This window comes from Corvus hawaiiensis, chromosome 7, assembly GCF_020740725.1.
Source record: "Corvus hawaiiensis isolate bCorHaw1 chromosome 7, bCorHaw1.pri.cur, whole genome shotgun sequence".
Taxonomy (NCBI): domain Eukaryota; kingdom Metazoa; phylum Chordata; class Aves; order Passeriformes; family Corvidae; genus Corvus; species Corvus hawaiiensis.
The window spans coordinates 1,084,621-1,095,308 of record NC_063219.1 but is presented as its reverse complement, the minus strand read 5'-3'; the positions used below and the strand labels follow the sequence as shown (position 1 = coordinate 1,095,308).

Genomic DNA, 10,688 nt, shown 5'->3' with positions numbered 1-10,688 from the left:
TCAATAACTGCTTCAATGGATTTTCCAGGAGAAAGTCAATAGGAATCTCATTCTGTCTTGGATTCATTCATAATGTTTTGTAGTGGACAGCTAATAAAAAGGGAGGCACGTGTACTAATTAGTTTTGAGAGGAGAAGAGGAGCCATGAAGTATTTCCTGCTGAGAAGACACAAAGTATTTAAATCCCGACTCCCACCTGGATTTGCAACCGTGCAAAATTTTCCCATAATCTTCCTCAAGGACACAACCAGAACTCCCTGCCCACGTTTGAAATTAGAGTCCCATATTCTTGATAAACCAGTTTAACCTGAAGTTGTGAGAATTCCTCGAGCTTGGTGGGCCAGGGCATGGAGGAACTTTGCTACAGCTTCGAGCAGGGGGACCCCACTCCGGAATTTCTCCTCTGGGAGCCGGCAGATCCCGATATCCAGCTGGAGAACTTCCTCCTGGAGTGCCTGGCAGAGCACTCAGGGGGTGCTGAGCTGGGCAAGTCCCCTGTCCCAACAGGGTCCCCCGGGAGGCCCCGGCAGCGCCGCGCTGCCAACCTCCGCGAGCGCAGGAGGATGCTCAGCATCAACTCGGCCTTCGACGAGCTCCGCTGCCACGTGCCCACCTTCCCCTACGAGAAGCGCCTGTCCAAGATCGACACTCTCCGCTTGGCCATCGCCTACATCGCCCTCCTCGGGGACATCCTCGTGTCCGGCTCTGACCCCAAGGCCTACGTGGAGCAGTGCCTGAGGGGCGGCCTCCAAAGCCCCCAGCGGGCGGCCTGGAATACGAGCGGTGAGCGAGGGATGGGCGGTGTTTAGGGGAGCAGAGCGACGCCTGGGCATGCACGGGGCAAGTTTCCTTTGGGCAGCCACGTGCCCCATCCAAATAGCTCTGGAACAGCACAGAAATGACCTTCCAAAAGGGGAAATCCAAAATAAAGTGGCAGCAGAAAATCATAATTCACCCTCTTAACTTTCTTTTGAGGAGGATCTTTGTCTTTAAAAAACTGAACAAATAACGCTCCCCTTACCCACCCCCCCACCCCCCCCCCCCAAAGCAACTTGCTAAGGGAATGGTTCCTTTTAGGAAGATGAAAGATTTTTATTTTCAGAATATATTTTTAGACTTTTTTGCTTAATCCTGTGCGAAATTGTTCTTTTCTGATGGAGCCTGTAGAGATTTTCCACGTTTTCTTCAGAAGTTTTCCTTAGCTGATGTTCAGCTGAGAAAAACACCTGGTTTTGGACACAAACAGCATGTAATTTCTTAAAATACAGATGTTCCAGTAACTCAGAGTTTCTCAGAGGTTATGGTTCAACACATGAACCAGGACACACAAGACAGAGCATTCAAATTTCAAGCTATTTTCAAAATATGGGGAAGTAAATGCCTATTTGCAATTTATAATCTTATATAATTATATCTATTTTGAAGCGAAGGGCTGTTATTCTGTTTTCTATTCGGTTTGTACTTAATCCCTGACTTAGGTGGGATGAATTTCAGCCTTTCTTCCTCCAGAATAGATTTTTCATCGAGCCACTGTGTGGTGAAGATGGGAAATGGCCCAAAATGCCCAACACAGGGCTTCAACCTCAGAAAGCAACAGGTTTTGGGTGATTTAGAGCAGGGAGGAGCAGGGTGGGGGGGGGTTCAGCAGTTCGTGGTACTTTGGATTTTAAGTTAATTAATCCCCTTTCCAACTCTGTTCCTTTGCTATATAAGTTCCTTTGGATCTTGGAAAGGGGACTTCAAAACGAGCCTTCAAAAAGTGCAGCACAAGTAAGGGAAGAGAAAAGTCAGTTAATAAAAATATTCCTCTTTCATATTACGGGCAAGTGCCAAAGAGACAGAGTCTGCTGGGGAAAAGCAATCAGTTTACTTGAAAGGGAAAGTTAATTGAGTTTTTTATTGAGTTTTTTCTCCTTTCCTATCAATTTCCATTGTCTGGATGACTGGGAAAATGACTCCTGATATACCACTGCTCATACATAACTCCCTTGACTACAGAAAAAAATTATGTTTTAGTGGCCAGATTCCCCCGTTTTTAACTTCTTTCAAACAACACAAGTGTTTGTTCTCATTGGGATCACCCCCTTTTGCCAGGCTTCCAGGTGTGAAGAACTCCACTTGGAAAGATCCAAGTGAGTGAGGCTCCCGTTCTGGAGAGGCTGGATAGCTGACTTGTTGAGGGTTGATTGAAATGTTTAAATGACCGTGTTTTCCTCTCTCCCTCGTGCAGATCTGACAGCCCGCCTGTCCTGGGTGAAGTGGGATTAAGGAAAGGCCTTTGAAGGCGGCGAAACCTGAGGCCTGGAGTGCTGGGCACCAGCTGCTGCATTCCCAGCCCTGCAAGGGAGAACACGGCACGAACGACCTCGCTCACCGTCCCAGAGCGCTTCCTCTCCCCATCTCCAGCACCCAGCCCCTTTCTCTGTTGATTCATCGCTCTTTAGGCCCTTCAGCTTCTCTTTCTCCCAGTTTCTCACTGCTGATAGAGCTGCCCTCACTTGGAAAAAGCAAAGCATTAAAAAACAACCACAGCCCCAACATTTTCTCTTCCACTGGATGAGGATTATGTCCAAATCCCACGTCCAGTACGTGAGAAACGAGATCATGAGAAAAAAACTAAGCAACACCGGTGGGAATCCACTGCTTGGCTTAAGATGTCCAGGGTGGTGATTGCAAAAGTCACCAGTGATCCAGAGCACAGAGACCATGAAATTCCAGGAGGTGAGACATGGCTCTGTAGATACCCAAAATTTCTCACGTCTTCACAGAATCCCAGAAAGGTTTGGGTGGGAAGGGACCTTAAATCTAATCCAGTCCTACCCCCTGCCATGGGCAGGGACACCTCCCACTGTCCCAGGCTGCTCCAAGCCCCAATGTCCAGCCTGGCCTTGGGCACTGCCAGGGATCCAAGGGCAGCCCCAGCTGCTCTGGGCACCCTGTGCCAGGGCCTGCCCACCCTCAATCTGAAACCATTCTGCCTTAATGTTCTTTATGGTGGCCTTTTGTAGCAGGAAGGATGTTTGGGCTGAAGAAAAGAAAATGTATTTATTATTTAACATTCTCATCAGTTCATCTCACCGCTCCCATCTCTGAGAAGCCAAAACACGTCAGGGACAGAGCTTTTGCTCTGGTTGATTGTTGTGGGGAAAGTGAAGGTGAAGAGGGGCCTTGGAGGGGGAAACTGTGAAGAACCTTTTTACCTTTTCAATCTTTCTGTCGAAACAAAAAGGGGAATTTCATATTGAATTCAACAATGTATTTCAGTCAATTTAGAATAAAACATTCAGTCTCAAATTTTGACTCTTGGATGAATTTTTACAGGAAACAGCACCTGAAAAGGTGAAAATATTTAAAAAAAAACCACCTGAAAATGCATTCTTGTACTTTTGCCTGCTTTTCTACTCTGGAAATGCTGGTCCTCCATGTCATCAAAGTGCCACAGATTAGCACAAAAGGGTGCACAGGGATGCCTTGGGGCTTGGTCCAGGATGCCCAAGTGCATCCTAAAGGACATGGAACCATCCAGCCCCTCAGCCCCAAGCTCTGCAGCACCCCTGGAGCAGCTGTCACATCATCACCCTCCTGGGGAGATGAGGGCTCAGTGGGACCAGAGCCAGGGCTGAGAGTTCCACACCTATCTCAGTGGTCCAAATAGTGCCCAAATAATCCCAGTAGGGCTTTCCATGGGTTTTCGTCAGGATCTTTATTTCTCCAAGCTCCCACTGACGGCAACAGGGATTTGGGATTCATCCCTCCAAGCTGCTCCCAGCCAGAGCCCTCAGGTCACCCCCCACAATCATCAGGGTACAGAAAATGCCTCTCCAGGGTTGTCATGGCTGGTGGGGGAATCACCTCCACCCAGGGCTATAAAGTCCTTCATCCCAAGCTAATTTTGGGCATCCAGAATCCCTCTCTCCATAAACCCCTCATTTCAAAGATTTGAATGTCTGCCTTGCTTTTCTCTACCCTGCAGCAGAGCTTTGTGCTGGACACGGGACAATAATGCCACGTCCCGAAACACATATTTGCTGCAGGCACCTGGTCACAATCAGAAATCTCTTTGTTTGCCTTTTGCTCCAGCCCAGAAATCCTGGATAATGGCTTTGGGAGCAAGCTGGGTGTGTGCAGGAGCAGCAGGAAAGCACATCCATAGGAAGGTGATTTGGGGGCATCTCCCAGGTTCAGGCATTTTGCTGGTTTTGGATGGACAACAAACCTGGAGACGCCACTGGTATCAAGAGCATTGCAATGACAGAGCAGGAAGAGTTGTCCTGGGACAAAGCTTTTCCTCCAGCTGAGGGAGGAAGATAAAGCTGAAGGGAGGAAGATAAAGCTGAAGGGAGGAAGGTAAAGCTGAAGTTCTCCTGAGATGCAAACACCCACCGCTGCTGCTCCACGCTCAAACAGCAACGCCAGGACAGGCAGAAATATCTGCTGAGCTTCCCGCAGCCCAGTTCCACCAGCAGCACCATTCCTATGGGATTTGCCAGCTGGGCTGGGGTCTGCAGGCTGGCAAGCTCTGCCTGCTGTGGGGTCACTGCCACCTGTCCCTGCTGCTGTCAAGGAATCGTCACACAAGGCAGGACTCTGAGAGACTCAAGGCTGGAATTTGATGGTGTCTTAGAATTTGATGGTGACTCTGAGCTAGGAAAAAACGCAGCAGGATATGTAAGGACTGGGGTTTGGGTTGGAGACAAAGCCAGGAATAAAATGTTCCTTTTGGGAGCTGAAACCCCGATCTTGGGCTCTTGAATCAATGAGTAGGAGTCGATGCATTTATTGCCACCACTAGAATTGATGAAGCTGTTTCTCCTGATTGACACCGGTGTCATTCCACCACCTTCAGCTTGATTTCTGCTGATTGATGCTGCCTGCAGGGGACAGTCCACCTCTGCCTGCCCTCCCCAGGCTACCTGGAGTCTGCCAGGCCCTTCCAGCTGATGCTCCAGCCAAAGCTGCTAAAGCAAAGGATGCCTTGTGGGTGGTGTGTTGTTAAATCCTTTGGAGGCAACTGGCTGCTGAAATGGTGAAGGTGTCACAGAGTCAGGTCAGCCTCTGATGGTCCCATTAACTTCATGTAAATAAAAGCAAATTAAGAGGGCAATCACTCTCTGTGGCTAAGGGAAGCCAAGTTGGTGCTGTGGCTCTCTTCCTGCTAAACAGAGCAAAAGCAAATTGGCTCTTCAGGGATTTTTTCCAGGAAAGCCATTCCTGAATAGCTCCAGGGCTGGGCACACGTTTGTTCTTGAACAACCCTGCCTTTTTCTGACTGAACTTCAGCTCCTGGATGTGGGCTAGGAGGCAGAAAGATGAGGGGGAAATGATCTCTGTGCAGGACATTTGCACTCCGTGCCAATGCAGGGCAAGTGCTGAGTGTGGATTTTGTGGACATGCTCCGTGCCCACCGCTCCTCTCCCCTGGCAGCTCACGCTCATTCCCTGGGTCACAGCTGATAGCAGATTTGTGCTCTCCTGTCAGCAGGCTTGCCTGGCAGCACAGTGAGACTCTCTGGCAGGGAACTGATAGCTCCCCTCATTTTTCGGTTTCTTCATCTCGCGTCCTGAACCCTGACATTTTATTCCAGGATTAAGTTACACAGACCCTATGATGCACACACACAGCCTGCTTGTACAGCAGCCCATACACCCTTGTGCAGACCAAGACCCCAAGCTGGCTTTGTGAAGACCTATCCAAGGCTCCTCAGTCCAGCAGCACATGCCCAAAGAGGGAATCCCAATGCCTGGTTCGAGGCTCAGGCTCCACCTTCCTGGTCTCCCTCAGCAGCAGGGCACAGATCAGCTCTGCTTTTCCTCGTCACCTCACAAAGCAGCAGGATCCTCTCACCAGGAGTCCCACGGCCCTACCTCCCATGGAAGGGTGCCAGGAGGTGCTGAGCAGTGGTACTCTTGTGCTCCAGCCCCTGAGGGGGCAGCTCAGAGGCCCAAGAGCAGCAGGAGAATTGCTCATTCCAAACACAGCCCCTGCTTCCAGCCCGCCGCTCGCCCTGCCAAGAGAAGTGAGAATTACTTGTTACACCTTCCTTCTTCCACAAGTAAACTGCTAACCCTTTCTGGAACAACGCTCTGTGCTCCTCCATCAGCATGGAAACCCTGGAACAAAAGGAATCCCATCCCCACTGTGAGCACTTCTTTTGAGAAGGTGTTGGTAGTTTCAAGGACAATTTGGGGGTGAAAGGACAATTTGGTTTTTTAATTTATTTTTTTTGGCCACAGACCCACAGCAGCAAGTTTTCATTCCTGAGCCACCTGGGGTAGTGGGAGGTGTCCCTGCCCATGGCAGGGGGTTGGGTTAAAGCCCATCCAGTGCCACCCTCTGCCATGGGCAGGGACACCTCCCACTGTCCCAGGCTGCTCCAAGCCCCAGTGTCCAGCCTGGCCTTGGGCACTGCCAGGGATCCAGGGGCAGCCACAACTTCTCTGGGCACCCTGTGCCAGGGCCTCAGCACCCTCCCAGGGAAGGGATGGAATGGGAAAACTTGGGAAAATTGCAGCTCCCAGGTATTCTTTCCTCCGTTTCCTTCCTGCAGAAAAGAATGACATTTCTCTGTACCTCTCATGCCCCACATCCCTCGCCTGGAGAGGGCTACCACCATGGTGTGCCCTCAGGTGGGATGGCTGGGACTTCAGCAGACCTGCATTCGCCATCAAACCCAGTGACAGACTTTGGTCAGGATTTCCTGGGCTGTGGGCCATGCTCTCCATGGGCACGGGATACATCCCAGGAAGCTTGCCCAGGGAATCAATCAGCAGGAGGAGCTCGAAGCAGCCTGAGGGCTGCTGTCCCTGCGTGTATCTGGCCATCTCTGTACTCAAAACTGCACCCCGAACAGGACAGCCCCTTTGCACAGGTGGGAAAAGAGGCAAACAGGCACTGGTGGCTTTCCAGAGCTGCTCCAGCACCCTGAATGCCTTGTAGGAGTCTCCTTGCAACAAGCCAGCTCTGCTTTCCAACTGCAGCCCCTCAATAAATCCATGCGTGGGCAACCAGGGTGTTGCCGTGGGGGTGACCCGCAAGCCCCGACCCTGGGATGAGCCTTCCAAGCCACATCAGCTCCTTCTGTGGGAAAAAAGTGTAATTTCCACCACGATGGCTAATTTTAGATGACTCCCACCCAGTCTGCTTGCTGAAGTCCGAGTGCATCTGAACAGGGAAACTCCAGCGCCAAAGCGATTCCAATCTCAGAAAGAATCCCTTGCCAGGAAAGGGGGAGAGGGGGACGGGAATAAAAGCAGATAATGTTGTTTTGGATTCGCAGTCCAAGCGCGTTAGCAGGAGGGTGTTTGAGCTGAGGGGAATCCAGCTGCAGGCACTGCCCTCTCGTGGTGCGCGATTAAAATCTCGCTTTTCCCAAAGCGGAGGATGACTCCTGCCAGCATCCCTGCTCCAGCCCAGCCCCGGGAAAGCTGATCATCACCTCGGGGAGCAGAGCGAGCAGAAACATCTGCTGCGAACACTGCATGTAAAGGGTACGCACAGCTCTCCATCCCTGCACTTAGATCATGTTTTATGCCTCTTCACCCCAAATCCTTGGGTTTTATCCTCCTGAAGCCATTTTTATGCAGCTTTCCATGTCCTGTTTACACACCTTGCATAGAGAAAGAGCCTGAAATATAATTTACCCTTCCAGTGCCTGCCTCTGCAGCACCTGAATGCTCTGAAATACCAGGGAAATACTTCCCTGAGGAGCCAAGACGACATGAGCTGGCACAAAAACCTCCAGGCAGAGCATCCACTGATCCCGAACACCCTCAGGAAGCAGCACAGCATTCCCTCTGCATCCTGCTCTCATCCTGGAAGCACCCACGCCGCGGCGAGATGCCTCTTTCTCTGATCCCAGTCCCGGGCACGGCTACGCCGTCTCCTCCAAAAGCCCTTTCCAAAAATAATCTGAGGCTGAGGCAGACACCGAGCATGGAAAGTTTTAGCCCAGGCCATTGCCATCAGACACTGCTGAGCACAGATGGAAACGGAGCAATGGGGAGGGCGATCCCAGGTTTTGGCTATCTGGGCACGCTCACCTCTGCGTCCCTGTCTCCTGGAAATGTGGGGTAGGAAAAGAGGGGGTAATAAAACCTCCCACACGGAGATCAGGAATTATTATCAGTCATGAAGAGACATCAGCCTCGTGGGCCTTTCCTTGCAGCCTCTCCACAGCGCTCCGCTGCCCGGCGGGTTTCCCTGGCTCCCGCTTTCCCAGCGACAAGCCCCAGTCGCAGATGAGGCTTATCAAAACCCTGTTTCCCAGCTCAGGGATGCAGCTGGCAGTCCCAGAGAGGGCATTTTGCTAAATAGCAGCCCACAGAGCTGCTCAGAAGGGAGCGTGTTCCTAATCCCCCCGCGCTGGGCCGCGCGCATCCCGTGGAGTGTGCGGGAGAGGCTTCCCCAGCCCGCGGTCCCGCGGCTCCCTGGGGGACAATAAACGTGGATGAACTGGAACAGCCATTGTTGGAGGTTACAGCACCGGGGCCAGCCAGGGAGTTAATCCCAGAGCTGCTTTCCAACAAGCATCAAACTTTCCCGTTGTTTGGGTACCGGGAATTCGGGCCCGCGCTCCCAAGGTTTTTGGCTCCCAGGCCCCCTGTGGCGAGTGCCTCTCTCCTGGTGCTGTTTGAAGCACCACAGACCCCTCTAGTACTGTGTTTATTCCCCCCATCCCAGGATTTCCCCCTCCTGAGGAGGTGCACACCAACCCACCCCGAGCCACCGCCGTATTCAAGCATTTTGGGTGACGCAGCAAGACAAGGCAGTATTTCCCAGCTGGAAGGGGCCCTTGCACTGATTTTTGCACATCCAGCAGGCAGATTTGCAGCCTTTAATCCCACTTTATCAGGCCAGGGAAACACCAAAGCCCATGTTTAAATATAAGCCTGGCTTACATTTAAATTAGGCCGAGCTGACATGAGGGTGCAATTAGCACAGAGGATAAACTCCTGTGTTGGGATGGATCAACACCTTACACGGAGCAGCTTCTCAGTTTTCCTTTCTGGACTACATGCTGCTCCCTGAAATCAGCCTTTCCCAGGAAGGTAATTCCATATTATCAGTATGTTTCCAACAGACACTATCCAACTCTCCTTCTCACACCACGGGGTAGGATTTCTGCCGCGTCGTGACAGGAATTTCAGGCTCAGAAACATTACACGGCCCCAGCAGAGTGACGGATCTGCTTCCAGGGGGTGAAAAGCCCCCGAGCCAAACAAAAACCAGGAAAAAGAAAAAGCCCTTTCGATAACTCGATTTTCCTTTTTCCACGTTATATTTTTCTCCCAGCTCTTACATCTTTGTGAAGCGTTCCCGGCGCTGCTCTTCCGCAGCCAAGCCGTTCTCCTTGGGGTAAAACATCGGGAAAACACGCGACTCCGAGCCAGGGCTGGAACTCAACCGCTCTGCAAAATGAAAGTAATATGGGGTTGGTACCTTCCCAGTGAATTCCCTGTGTTAAAAATCAATAATAACTTAGCAATCCCACAAAACTGCGAAATTAATTCAGTGGAAGAAGCTGGCAAAGCCTTGGGAAAAAAAAAAAATAATCAGAAATTATCGACTTTCAAGGTATCTTAAATAATGTGGAGGAAGAATTGCACCCTACAAAAATAGCCTGGAACATTCAAGGGGAATCTGAAGAGATCTGATCTTATTTTGAGGTTGAAACGTGCTGCCCTTAACTTTTGGGAGATTTCATAAAACTAAACATGGAAGAGCCGAGCAGCCTCTCTTCTAAAGGTGCTTAGCACAAACAGCGAGATCAAATTCGTAACAATATAAATACTGATCTTTTCCAAGCAGCAAAAAGCAGTTAAAAAACCACATTAAGAAAGCATTCAGGGAATTTGTTTTAATTCCTCACTACCATATGAATGCAAAATAAGTACTTTTGGAAATACTCTCACTGCTTAAATAAATTTAAGCCCCTGAATAAATAGCAAGGCAAGTGGTTTTTTTGCCTTACTTGAATTTTTTTTTCCACTTCTTTTGCTTTGTGATATCTGTTACCTTGCTACTTATTCCTAGCTCAAGTTCACAGCTGCAGGGAGGGCTTTTTTTTTATTCCTCCGTGCTTTGTGAGCAGATCAGCTCGAATCCGGAGGGGAATTTCATGGTTGTGGCTGTCTCCGAGCCTCCAGAGCTGAGGAAAAGCTGCCTAACCTCCCTTCAATAAAAAATGTGCTGGAGCAGAGTGGTGCATTTCAATCTCAAACTAGAAAGTAAAACAACAAAAAAACCCCAAACCCCACATTTCATAAAATCAACCAGATGCCTTAGGAGGGCAAATATCTTATTCCTCTTTAATTAAAAGGTATAGCAAATAAAAATCTGGGTTTAATTAAACAGCAGGACGAGAAGATGTTATCTCCCCAAACCGCTCTGCCGCGGCGAATTAACTTCTGCGAGTCTTATTTTTTCTTGAAACCCCCACGTATCAACCCAAAGCCGGCACTCTAAAGGGGAAATTCACTCTCTGTGAGAATATTTCTGTGCTCCACGATGAAGGCAGCCAGCTCCTGTATAAACCAGTAGGGGCAATGGTTTGTACTGGTTTGGGCTAAGACCAGAACGGGTCGTGCAGAGCCACTGGCTGTTGACCAGCACAGCCACGAACCTTCACACAGGAGCACATTTAGCCTTTGCTTTACCTGCTGAGGGATACAATGAATTTAGTCAGTGTT

General features: G+C 50.1%; 1 protein-coding gene across 1 annotated transcript; it reads left to right on the top strand.

Moving 5' to 3' along the window:
* The first annotated feature begins 202 nt into the window (after positions 1 to 202).
* LOC125329005 (helix-loop-helix protein 13-like) lies at positions 203 to 2,827 on the top strand. The gene is made up of 2 exons (XM_048310368.1): positions 203 to 783; positions 2,231 to 2,827. The coding sequence occupies exons 1-2, from the start codon at positions 348 to 350 to the stop codon at positions 2,266 to 2,268; spliced, it is 474 nt and encodes a 157-aa protein (XP_048166325.1). The 5' UTR covers positions 203 to 347; the 3' UTR covers positions 2,269 to 2,827.
* The last annotated feature ends 7,861 nt before the right edge of the window (positions 2,828 to 10,688 follow it).